A 14,268-nucleotide genomic window follows, 5' to 3' on the forward strand; every position below is an offset into this window, starting at 1 on the left:
TTTGATCCCAGTTCGGCATTTTATTCTTGAAAAAAATTAACAACTTATTTTTATGTGAAAATCGTAGAAACTGCCTCCTTAACAATCCTGCACATTTGCTGCTCAGATAATGCATATGAATTCATTTATCCGCCTGTTTCCATAAATCGTCCACATGAGGCCTTTTTCCAATTATTGTGCTTAAAACGAGTCATTCATAAAGAAAAGCCAACAATTTTCCCAATGAACTATCTACACGTAGATCATTTCTTTTCACTTCTGTGACAGATCCACATAGCTTAAAATCGGTCAGCCAGAAAATGGCAAAAATAGAATCGTGGAACGCACTAGCAGACCAAGCTCATGTTTCTTTTTCAATCTAGTTTAAGGTCAGGGGTCTCCCGCCGTCTTGGATTGTAAAAAAACAGACAGCAATAGGTCCAGATTAACGTCAGAAATGCAATTAATTTTTACAGACTTTTTATTTAAATACGATATGTCGTATTATTAGGACTTTTATTACGAATACAGAATATTTTTCTGCTGAATAATTATTAATAGACATATCAAGGGAGATAGCTCGGCTATTAAGGAATGTACAGTTAATCTAACTATTTTGTTTTGCAGCAAGAAAATGAGTACGGTGACTTCAATTTGTATATCTAAATTTTATGAGGGCGAAGTATAAGAGCTATTTTTTAATATCTCATTTTAAAATCATATCGTTAAGTTATATTTTTTATCACACAAAAGTATTTTTTTATGTTTAATCTTTACACATAATCTGATACTTATGTACAAACTGCAGCTTGTAAAAAAGCTCCGTCACCGGTATTTTTATTATATTTTTGAAATAGCTTGATATACAATAAACCATATTTTTCGAAAACCAACTGATGTTGTGTTAAGAAATGTTAAAACAAGCGAACTACGAAAAGTTATCTGCAGTGTTTTGATGAAATATTTGGCTATCAGAAGTTAGTTAAATAGGTTCTCACTAAAAAAAACGCCATTTTACACATCATTTACAAGAATTTAGTCTGGTCTGCTAGAATTTCGTTTCTTATTATCGTCAAGCATATTGAAAGTTAGCATTCTGTTTCCGCACTCAGAAATTAGCAGTTCTAAATGAAGTCAATGCGTGAGTGCAAATGCTGGCCGATTTCGGTAGATGATATATTTAAGGAACGATTGTAGTATCATACACCATGCAAGTCATGTAAGTTAATTTGTTTGAGAAGAAATGTTTAAGGGAATAAAGGATACTAAAAAAATATTAAAGAAGATAAAACTGATTAAAAGAAATCTAAAATATTTACTCAAAATCAATGATTGACTTATAATAAAAGTTGCAATATTTTTGATTATTATCGACACACGTCCAACTTTCAAAAATATAGACCAGAATAAATCTATCTTTTATATTTATCTTGTCATCGAATATAAACCATACCATTTAACAGTAGATATACACGGAAGTAATCAGCCGTTTCAATGCTGCTAAACGTCGATGGGTCCACATTCGCTATAAATACAAAAAGAACATGGGTTATGAACAATTTCCAGAGTTTTCTTTCAAGTAAACTATAATTGCTTACATCCACTTCATTTGAACTTTGGTGGATAGTTGTCTCATTGGCAATCATACCACATCTCCTTATGTTATATGCCAAAACAAGTAATGTTTTACTACCCAATTTCGTCGGAAACCGATAAAAACAACATTATTTAATATTATCTATGATTTTGAAAATAAGAGGGAGTTTCTCTAGAACAATCTTATCGAATGGCATTAAAACATTCATCGAATTGGTGATGAAACAGTAAATTCACAAAATAAAAAATAATAGCAATGATATTTCATGCCAACATATAAGTTCTGAAAAGAGGATGGTGATACCCCCGGAACGAAACGTTCATCAGCAGTGGCATCGTCCCAAAAGTTGTTAAAACTCTTTAAAGATACCAGGTTTATAATTTCGTCTACATTACTAATCAATGGCACTCGAATCAAAACAGTTGGTTCTTAAAATGAATCTTAAAACTGTTCTAAATAGTATATTTTGGACACGATCAACAATTTTAAATTTGGAAAATGACGTAAAAATGTCCCAAACCTGCATTCTTTTTATGACGTCCCAGCTTAAATTCTACGAAAGTGCATTATTACGTCACAAACAAGGCGGTATACGTCCAATGATTATATATTACATGTTTATACATTTAATGCATTTTGACTGTGTAAATAGTACAGTTGCAGTAAACAATTTGTTTATCACTATTTTCATAGCCAATTAGGCTTATGAAATCATCGTGTACTCACTCTTCTCGGCTGTGTAAAAACCCATTATTATGCAACTGGTTTGTAAAGACGATTTTGAGTAGTCATCAACACATATTTTTTAAGGGGATAAATCCCACAATCTACTAGTCTGTATCTAAGGTAAGCCGCTATTTAGTTTCCGGAATGTTTTCGTATGTGATTTATTCAATAAAGAAACAAAAACGTTTTTACCTAAAATAAAATATACCGCAAAGCAAGCTATAAAAGACCCCGAAATGAAAAATGTGAAACAATTAAAATCATGCTTTAAAACTCGCCAACTCAATTACAATTTTTGTCAGTAAAAATATTTGATGTTCATATTATTCTTTTCCAATTTTAAATACATAGATTTTTCTTACAAAAATATATGTTGTTGATACAAGAAGTCGGTGACCCCATTATTATTTTACGTCATTAAAACGGAAATTTCTGTTTCAACAACATATAGTTTTTTAAGAAAAATCTATGTATTTAAAATTGGAGATTTGAAGATTTTAAGGCAAATATTAGAACTTTTTGTGCCAATTTTATGTGCTTTCTATACAAATGCTCACCTATTTTGAGAAAATTTAATCAGTGATATTTCAAATAATAAAAGAGATAAATGCATTATTTTATGATTGATAGTTATATAGTTTAACGAGTCAAAGTTATATGCCAAATTTTACTAAAATCTGTGACATAGCCTATTTACTGTTACGTGACCTTAATGGATTACCCTCGGTTTTTGGTGGGGTTTGTATTGCTCAGTATTTAGTTTTCTGTGTTGTGTTTTGTAGACTTTTGTCTTTTCGTCGTTTTACGTTTTTCACCTCTCTTTTAAGAAAAGATGGAGTTCTAGAGTAATCGAATACCCTTCTGAGGCGTTAAAGTTATTCTTATAATTCATAACTTGCTAGGAATATGTTGAAATGTTCGACTGGTAAATTTTTACATATAGCGCAAACAAAAGGACTCAAATATGAAAATTATTGATCATCGTTTTGTAAACGTAAACGTAGATTTTTTTGCGGGTTATCATTTTCGCGATTGGAATGCACAAACCTTTCGGTGTTAAATTCGTGTTTCAAACAATAACTTCGCCTTTCACATCAATATGATTGCTATCTACAAACTATTTTCGGGAATTGCATGTGATCGCAAAATAAGTGAAAAGAACACCCGCTTGAAATTTTACACGTTTTCCGTGGTTTAAACTTGGGAAACTATGTTGTCGAAACTACGTTCAAAGACTATGTAAACACAATGTCATCTATTGGTGTGTAAACTGGCCCACTGACTCACAAACTTTTCATAAAAAGTCCTATAGTTACATATCAATACCCTTTATAAATGTTTATTACCTTAACTTTAACTATATTAATTCTTTTATGACCCCGATATTCCCCTACCTATTTGGATAGCGGGTTCAAAAGCTTCTGTTTGATTTAAATATTCAACAAGACAACTCCCAGTAGGATTAGTGTGAATCAAAACAATTGAGACAAAGATTAAACATACCAGACGATGGCCTTGAATAATAATAATTATAAAAAACAACTAAAAGACGAAGAACATTGTAGAAAACATTACACAGAAAACTGAAGACTGAGCAAACAAAACCCAAACAAAAACCTGGGTGAACTAAGTGGAAAACGATTCCGTCTCTACTATCGGCACCCATTGTCATGTTTATGAAAAGTAATAACTCAATATTCGGGATGTTACAATCGAGGAACAGATGGTGAGAATGTAAATACGACTTATGAAACATGTCATCCTTGACAAAGACATTAGGTCACGGTCAACTAAATAGTAGACTGGGGTAGAGAAAAAAAGTCTTCTCCCATACGCCGTGGAGCCCAGGCTAAACAGTGGTGTCCTTTTGACTGTGCGGTTTATATTAAAACGTCCGGTCGGGGGCCATTATTTGTGTTGCCTTGTGAAGAAAAAGTTTGAAATTAAGTACCAATTGTATCAATTGATACTTTGCCCTCGTCCTGAGTATGCATGCCATATTTTCCCTTAGACGATTAGCAGATTGCAATCAATTATTTCATCCTAAAAAAAGACGTCTAAGACTAATGCATTTAAAACTGAAATAAATCTTTTATTTTGACGGTAGCTAGGTGTTTTTGTGTCGATTTATATTAACTGATAAAGTTTAGGGAATTTAAAGTTGATATAGATATATATATATATATATATATGGTTTATATATATAGTCAGCAGGGTTTAAGAACATCAGTTGTTCGACCTGCTAGTCAAATGCGTTTTGTTAAAATATACTTTTTCTCTTTTTTGGTCTTTTGGAAAATGTTGTTTGTGCTGTATTTAGACCCCTCTACGAAGAAATTTGTTTTGCATCCACACGTATAAAAATTGCGGTTTTTATCCAACGCAATCACAGGTTTGAACGTTGTTTTCAATTTAGACTTGTTTATATTTTTTCGTTTGGGCTTGTATTATATTTGCCTTCGGGTTTATATGATCCGTTCATCCTATTTCGACTCTTTTCAAAATTCAAGAGTCTATCCTAAATTGAGGTAAATTATATGGCCTTCCAAATACCGTTTCGATTCCTAACATCACTGAAGAGACATTGATTGTCGAAATCCGGATATGGTGTACAAACTTTTGCACCTCATGTTTGCGGTATACCATCTTTTCCGCAAGTTTATTGTTTTCTGTTTGGTAATAAATTAATAATAAGATCCATTTTTACATCTGGTGATCCGTTTATTTGGCAATCGCCAATGGTAGTCAGCAGGGTTTAAGAACATCAGTTGTTCGACCTGCTAGTCAAATGCGTTTTGTTAAAATATACTTTTTCACTTTTTTGGTCTTTTGGAAAATGTCGTTTGTGCTGTATTAAGATCCCTCTACCAAGAAATTTGTTTTGCATGCACACGTATAAAAATTGCGGTTTTTATCCAACGCAATCATAGGTTTGAACGTTGTTACAATTTAGACTTACCATCTTTTCCGCAAGTTTTTTGTTTTGTATTTGGTATTAGATTAAAATTAAGATCTATTTTGTTACATCTGTGATCCGTTTATTTGGCAATAGCCATGGCAGTCAGCAGGGTTTAAGAACATCCGTTGTTCGACCTGCTAGTCAAATGCGTTTTGTTAAAATATACTTTTTCACTTTTTGGTCTTTTGGAAAATGTTGTTGTGCTGTATTTAGACCCCTCTACCAAGAAATTTGTTTTGCATGCACACGTATAAAAATTGCGGTTTTTATCCAACGCAATCATAGGTTTGAACGTTGTTCTCAATTAAGATTTGTTTATATTTTTTCGTTTGGGCTTGTATTATATTTGCCTTCGGGTTTATATGATCCGTTCATCCTATTTTGACTCTTCAAAATTCAAGAGTCAATCCCAAATTGAGGTAAATTAATTATATGGCCTTCCAAATACCGTTTCGATTCCTAACATCACTGAAGAGACATTAATTGTCGAAATCCGGATATGGGAACAAATTTTTGCACCTCATGTTTGCGGTATACCATCTTTTCCGCAAGTTTTTTGTTTTGTATTTGGTATTAGATTAAAATTAAGATCTATTTTGTTACATCTGTGATCCGTTTATTTGGCAATCGCCATGGCAGTCAGCAGGGTTTAAGAACATCCGTTGTTCGACCTGCTAGTCAAATGCGTTTTGTTAAAATATACTTTTTCACTTTTTGGTCTTTTGGAGAATGTTGTTGTGCTGTATTTAGACCCCTCTACCAAGAAATTTGTTTTGCATGCACACGTATAAAAATTGCGGTTTTTATCCAACGCAATCATAGGTTTGAACGTTGTTTTCAATTTAGACTTGTTTATATTTTTTCGTTTGGGCTTGTATTATATTTGCCTTCGGGTTTATATGATCCGTTCATCCTATTTCGACTCTTCAAAATTCAAGAGTCAATCCCAAATTGAGGTAAATTAATTATATGGCCTTCCAAATACCGTTTCGATTCCTAAGATCACTGAAGAGACATTAATTGTCGAAATCCGGATATGGTGTACAAATTTTTGCACCTCATGTTTGCGGTATACCATCTTTTCCGCAAGTTTTTTGTTTTGTATTTGGTATTAGATTAAAATTAAGATCTATTTTGTTACATCTGTGATCCGTTTATTTGGCAATCTCCATGGCAGTCAGCAGGGTTTAAGAACATCCGTTGTTCGACCTGCTAGTCAAATGCGTTTTGTTAAAATATACTTTTTCACTTTTTGGTCTTTTGGAAAATGTTGTTGTGCTGTATTTAGACCCCTCTACCAAGAAATTTGTTTTGCATGCACACGTATAAAAATTGCGGTTTTTATCCAACGCAATCATAGGTTTGAACGTTGTTTTCAATTAAGACTTGTTTATATTTTTTCGTTTGGGCTTGTATTATATTTGCCTTCGGGTTTATATGATCCGTTCATCCTATTTCGACTCTTCAAAATTCAAGAGTCAATCCCAAATTGAGGTAAATTAATTATTTGGCCTTCCAAATACCGTTTCGATTCCTAACATCACTGAAGAGACATTAATTGTCGAAATCCGGATATGGTGTACAAATTTTTGCACCTCATGTTTGCGGTATACCATCTTTTCCGCAAGTTTTTTGTTTTGTATTTGGTATTAGATTAAAATTAAGATCTATTTTGTTACATCTGTGATCCGTTTATTTGGCAATAGCCATGGCAGTCAGCAGGGTTTAAGAACATCCGTTGTTCGACCTGCTAGTCAAATGCGTTTTGTTAAAATATACTTTTTCACTTTTTGGTCTTTTGGAAAATGTTGTTGTGCTGTATTTAGACCCCTCTACCAAGAAATTTGTTTTGCATGCACACGTATAAAAATTGCGGTTTTTATCCAACGCAATCATAGGTTTGAACGTTGTTTTCAATTTAGACTTGTTTATATTTTTTCGTTTGGGCTTGTATTATATTTGCCTTCGGGTTTATATGATCCGTTCATCCTATTTCGACTCTTCAAAATTCAAGAGTCAATCCCAAATTGAGGTAAATTAATTATATGGCCTTCCAAATACCGTTTCGATTCCTAACATCACTGAAGAGACATTAATTGTCGAAATCCGGATATGGTGTACAAATTTTTGCACCTCATGTTTGCGGTATACCATCTTTTCCGCAAGTTTTTTGTTTTGTATTTGGTATTAGATTAAAATTAAGATCTATTTTGTTACATCTGTGATCCGTTTATTTGGCAATCGCCATGGCAGTCAGCAGGGTTTAAGAACATCCGTTGTTCGACCTGCTAGTCAAATGCGTTTTGTTAAAATATACTTTTTCACTTTTTGGTCTTTTGGAAAATGTTGTTGTGCTGTATTTAGACCCCTCTACCAAGAAATTTGTTTTGCATGCACACTTATAAAAATTGCGGTTTTTATCCAACGCAATCATAGGTTTGAACGTTGTTTTCAATTAAGACTTGTTTATATTTTTTCGTTTGGGCTTGTATTATATTTGCCTTCGGGTTTATATGATCCGTTCATCCTATTTCGACTCTTCAAAATTCAAGAGTCAATCCCAAATTGAGGTAAATTAATTATATGGCCTTCCAAATACCGTTTCGATTCCTAACATCACTGAAGAGACATTAATTGTCGAAATCCGGATATGGTGTACAAATTTTTGCACCTCATGTTTGCGGTATACCATCTTTTCCGCAAGTTTTTTGTTTTGTATTTGGTATTAGATTAAAATTAAGATCTATTTTGTTACATCTGTGATCCGTTTATTTGGCAATCTCCATGGCAGTCAGCAGGGTTTAAGAACATCCGTTGTTCGACCTGCTAGTCAAATGCGTTTTGTTAAAATATACTTTTTCACTTTTTGGTCTTTTGGAAAATGTCGTTTGTGCTGTATTTAGACCCCTCTACCAAGAAATTTGTTTTGCATGCACACGTATAAAAATTGCGGTTTTTATCCAACGCAATCATAGGTTTGAACGTTGTTTTCAATTTAGACTTGTTTATATTTTTTCGTTTGGGCTTGTATTATATTTGCCTTCGGGTTTATATGATCCGTTCATCCTATTTCGACTCTTTAAAATTCAAGAGTCAATCCCAAATTGAGGTAAATTAATTATATGGCCTTCCAAATACCGTTTCGATTCCTAACATCACTGAAGAGACATTAATTGTCGAAATCCGGATATGGTGTACAAATTTTTGCACCTCATGTTTGCGGTATACCATCTTTTCCGCAAGTTTTTTGTTTTGTATTTGGTATTAGATTAAAATTAAGATCTATTTTGTTACATCTGTGATCCGTTTATTTGGCAATCGCCATGGCAGTCAGCAGGGTTTAAGAACATCCGTTGTTCGACCTGCTAGTCAAATGCGTTTTGTTAAAATATACTTTTTCACTTTTTGGTCTTTTGGAAAATGTTGTTGTGCTGTATTTAGACCCCTCTACCAAGAAATTTGTTTTGCATGCACACGTATAAAAATTGCGGTTTTTATCCAACGCAATCATAGGTTTGAACGTTGTTTTCAATTTAGACTTGTTTATATATATATATATATATATATTACAGGATTCAAGATAACAGGCAAAAAAGCAAAATAATGGGAAAATCGTCATTAAAGTGCAATAACTGCAATTAGGAGTAGACTGCAAATTTCGATCATGTTGACTTATTTGTAGATTATTTGTAAAACAGGCAATATTCTAAAGGGTTTAAGAGTTGAAGTAAATAAGGTAACAGTTATTACGTATTCATGACTTTTCAAAATAATTTAATTCGTGCAAATTACCTGTGTATGGTGAACCTTGTGTGCTATACACGAACTGTGGACTACTACCTGGATTAGCAGGGTCAAAATATATTCCAGCAAATATTGTGCTACTACTTGGTCTTTTGTAAAGGTATTCATAGTTACCTTGACTGGAAAAAAGAAAGAATAATACATTTTCATGAATGAATCATTGGAATACCAAACTAAATAAGAAAAAAAAAACACCAAGGAGTAATCAAAGTCCATACTCTTTCACAAGCTTGTGGACATTTTGTTATATAATATTTCACAAGCTTGTGGACATTTTGTTATATAATATTTCACAAGCTTGTGGACATTTTGTTATATAATCTTTCACAAGCTTGTGGACATTTTGTTATATAATCTTTCACAAGCTTGTGGACATTTTGTTATATAATCTTTCACAAGCTTGTGGACATTTTGTTATATAATCTTTCACAAGCTTGTGGACATTTTGTTATATAATCTTTCACAAGCTTGTGGACATTTTGTTATATAATATTTCACAAGTTTGTGGACATTTTGTTATATAATATTTCACAAGCTTGTTGACATTTTGTTATATAATCTTTCACAAGCTTATGGACATTTTTTTTATTATCAAGATGACCACTAAATATCAGTTTATCAATCCCATTAAATCATTTTCAATCCCGTAAAATAATTTTCAAACTACATAATAAGCACCGGAAAAAATAAAAAAATCATTAATTAGGATGGGTTGTTTAATATAGGTGACAGTAAAATTATATGCCGATATAAAAAATGACTCCCCACGTTAATCCAAACAGCCATACCTGTACTTTCTATAAAAATCAAAAACAAATCAGTAAATTTAGTAAAACAGTATGGATTGTATATATTAAATGACACCACTGTTGTTACACAACAACTTCAAAATATTGACAGCAAGAATTTAGAGTGACAACATTTCCACCTTTTATTAAAAAACCTACATAAATGTTTGCCCGTATCCTTTAACGCTGGTCATATTTGTACTCTATTATGAAAATAATAGATCGATAACATAAATCAGTAAATAAGTTAACTCAGGATGGATTGTATCATATAAATGGCAGCAATATTGGAACACAATCACTACAAAATTTTGTCGACTTTAATTAAGTGTGACTTTATTTCCTAATTTATAAAAAAAATACTGAACTGGAATAAAAAAAAACCTACAAAAATCAACACTGGTATTTATACTTATTAATGAAAATTATATGCCGGTAAATTTGGTAACTCAGGATGGATTGTATTGTTTAAATGACAGACATAATGGCACATAATGACTACAAAATTTCGACATAATTAAGAGTGCTTACATTTCCACTTGTTATTCAAAATACTAAACCGACACTCAAAATTTTAATATCTCAGGATGGTATGCATATCAAAATGTATTGTCCACATCAATCAACACACAGCAATATTTGAACTTTATTGGAAAGTTATATTCCCGGTATCATTAATCAGAAAATTACTTTACTCCGAATGGATTATCTTATATATATAACAGCAATATTGGTATACAATGAATATACAACTTTTTCGGCAGTAGTTTAGTGTGCCTTTATTTCTTATTTTTATTAATAAAAAAAACTCTGAACCGGCATTTATATCAATAATCTTAATATATCAAGATGGTTTGTATAACTGACATTTATACCCGTCAGGATAATCACTGGTCATATTTGTGCTTTATAATGAAAACTGTATGCTTGCATCATAAATGCGTTACTTTGATAACTTCAAATAGATTGTAAAATATAAATGACACCATTTATTGGTATAAAAATTTCTATAAACTCCTGTTAACTTTAATTAACAGTTTTAGTCAGCCTGATCATTCAATCATTTCTATGCAAGTTCGCATCATCGAAAAAATATACCACAGGACTAACAATCCTCATCTTGCAACACTTCTCCGTAGACGAAAGGAATACTACTGGATTAAATAATTGGAAACTGAAACACCATATGGTTGCAATAACAAAATTGATGGTATAAATATTCTATCTAGTACTTCCTGTAGATCGGTGAATGTGATGAACATTTTAAACTCTACTCCTCGACGTAGACGCAGTCATGGTCATCCTCATTATACATCACCTACTCTCCATGATGTCTGTATTAATGACCTGCTGCCATTTAAAAAAGCCGTTGTGTATTCATCACATTCGCACGAAGCTTTATTCACTACCCCTTTCAATCTCCATTCTCTGTACCACTTATGTTTGGAAACCACTGTAACAAACCCCCATTCAAACCAATACAAACTTACAGCTATCATCTCGGATATTGCCAGGCACATCTTTTCAAACCAGTTTGCATTGGAAAAGATGAAAAGAAGAAAAGTTCTTTCTTAAACTTTCCTTTTCAAAGAAAGGTCTCGATGCCATCAGCTTTGGCAATATCCTTCATCATAAATCAGTTCACCCGAAATACCTCCTTATTTTAAAGAGCAGTCTTTACCTATCATTTCTTATACCTATACCAAACCAATTGCTACTAAAATTTTCAATTACAAACACGTTTTGCAGGATCTCAAAATTGACAACTTCAAGTCTAAACCTCCTGATTGCACATGTGCTAATTCCCCATTCATATATAATCCGACTGGCCACGTTATTACTGGTGACCTTATAACTGTCAATAACACTTCTCTGCGATATGTGTTTCCCAAAGGTCCAATTTATCGTGAGCCCTAATTCATCAATTGGAAACACAACTTCAAAATACTGATGGATTCAGTCCAGGATTATGCCAGGCAATGGGTTATACGCAAGACAGAAGACGTAGATACTCTTTCCGAATGGATCAAGGCTTTGATGTCGTTGAAAATCAGAATTAAAAAAACTGAATGGGTCTATGAATACACATGCTACATCAATCTTTAAAGACCCAAATGTTGCAAAACCTTCCTCCATAGCAAATATGTTATTGTCCCCGCAGATAAAGCCCCAAACAACATCGTTTTTGTGTGTAAATCACGTTAAATAAACTGCTTGAAAAATTAATTGGGTATTAACAATTCACTTGGAAACTCAACAGATACCCCCACGACAGTTACCAAGGAGAATATCCTGAATAATCATAGGTATGTTCTATGTTCCTTTGGAATTTCAGCCAAAGATGAAGAACTTGATGTCCCTTCACTGTATTGGATACCTCAATTACATAACTGTCTTTACAAAAAACTTTATATTGCTGGGTCTTAAAAATGAAACCTCTTTCTAAATTATTAACATCAATTTGATCAGCAATCAAAGGTGGACTTCAAAGTTATTTTGAAACTACCTATTCCAGAGGTGGCGTGAAACAGATCTGATACTAAACAATTCCAGAGATCTTTAAGAGTACTTACAAACTCGGACTCTTTCGTTTTGCAATAGTATTAAAACATTTGACTTTTCTACACTTTACACAAGTATTCCCCATTCCAAACTAAAAGAGTTGGTCCTTCTTTGTTTCCTAAAAACAGATGGGCCAACGTTCATAAAAGTATCTTGTCTTAGGGAGAGATAGATCGCACTTTGTATAAAATTACTCTGATTCTAACAAAATATCTCTGAAATTGACATTATCAAGACGTTTGATTTCTTGATTGACAACATATTTGTTATGTCTGGAGGACGTGTTTTTCAACAAACAATCAGCATTCCAATGGAAACCAACTGTGCTCCTCTTCTTGCCGACTTGTTCCTATATTCACATGAGGCTGCATTCATACAGGAGTGAACTTTCCATTTCTATGTAGCAATATTCAATTCCACCTGCGCCTGCATATGGAGTATAAATTCCCCAGTTGATACGATATTCCCGGGCTTGTATTTCCTATCATTATTTCCTTGATAGAGGATTGATGCTCACAAGGAAACTATTAAACCAGGAGATCCAAGTGGTGAAGTTGAAACCATCCCTTTTAAATTTTACGGACGCCATAACAAGCTGGTTGATCGTTATGGAATATCTGTTCCACAGATGAGGACGGATATATTCCAATTGTCGTAACTCTTTTCCCCGAATGTGACCTACCGAATTAGACTTATCACCGGGTATGTACTTACATTTACATAAGCAACACGACGGTAGACAGGTGGAGCAGGATCTGCTTACCCTTCCGGAGCACCTGATATGACCCCAGTTTTTGGTGGGATTCGTGTTGCTCAGTCTTTAGTTTTGTATGTTGTGTTTTTGTCTTTTTCTTTTTTTGCCATGGTGTTGTCAGTTTATTTTCGACTTATGAGTTTGAATGTCCCATTGGTATCTTTCACCACTCTTTTAGATTGATAACACTAAATTCAAAATTCCTGACCAAAACAAAAAATCAGTAGTATTGATATTTTAGGATGGTTTATATAACAAAATGTTTTTCTGTATCAATCAACATTGTCCATATTCATATATTTTGTACTTTATATTGAAAATCATATGCTGGAATTATACATGTCATAATAACATTTCAATATTTTTGCAGAATATGCGCATTTCGACAATTAACGCTGATTCATAAATCAGTAAGTTTGGTAACGCAGGATAGATTCTAAAATATAACTGACACCATTATTAGTATACAATGACTTAAGCAAATTGTTTTTGTGATTGTCATGTTTGTGAGGCTGGAATTTGATAAAGTGGTTAAATTGAATTTTTTTGGTCTCTGGAAAGGGTACAGGTTTTCATGTGTTCGATTGTATAAAGCAAGCCCTGTTTTTCCTACAGGTTGAATACCAAATTCAGGGTTTGTTCATCTAACTCAATATTCAAGGTTTGGGGTTTTTTTTATAAAATATCATAGGAAAACTTTGAAAATTTGATTATTGTCTGAAGCAGGCCTGTAATTTTCTGGCATTTTACGGAAAGTTGTTGAATAACCATGTGCATTTTGAATGAATAATCTTGCTACAGAGGCGTGGCTACCTGCAACAGTTGTTCAATGTTCTTAATTTCGGCGATGAATTTCGATGAACGGCAGTTAAAATTAAGTTTGAAATGCAGTTTCCAAAGCACGCAGATTTTCGTGAAGTTGATAATTATTTAGTAGTTTTTTTTCTGCTTCTAGTTTACTAATCATAAAGTGCTGGACGTTGACTTGAATAAAACAGAACAAAACAGATTAAATGCACAAAAATTATGGAAGCTCGCTTTCAGAAATACCAATAAAGTTGGTAAAAAAATAAATCAAAATGACACATGAATGAAAAAG

The 14,268-nt window shown here is 32.9% G+C and overlaps 1 protein-coding gene across 2 annotated transcripts in view; it reads right to left on the reverse strand.

The window, feature by feature from the left end:
• LOC127728247 (uncharacterized) overlaps nucleotides 1-14,268 on the reverse strand; it is a 125,547-nt gene that overhangs the window by 11,365 nt on the left and 99,914 nt on the right. Inside the window, exons 4-5 of one of the 2 annotated variants that reach the window (XM_052235518.1) lie at nucleotides 9,054-9,184; nucleotides 1,433-1,504 (exon numbers count right to left, since the gene is read on the reverse strand). The exons of the other annotated variant lie outside the window; for it this stretch is intronic. Of the exons in view, the coding sequence (XP_052091478.1) occupies nucleotides 1,433-1,504; nucleotides 9,054-9,184 (203 nt within the window). The remainder of the gene's footprint in view (nucleotides 1-1,432; nucleotides 1,505-9,053; nucleotides 9,185-14,268) is intronic. 2 annotated transcript variants of the gene reach the window in all.

This window comes from Mytilus californianus, unplaced genomic scaffold (genome assembly GCF_021869535.1).
Source record: "Mytilus californianus isolate M0D057914Y unplaced genomic scaffold, xbMytCali1.0.p SCAF_2, whole genome shotgun sequence".
Classification (NCBI taxonomy): Eukaryota; Metazoa; Mollusca; class Bivalvia; order Mytilida; family Mytilidae; genus Mytilus; species Mytilus californianus.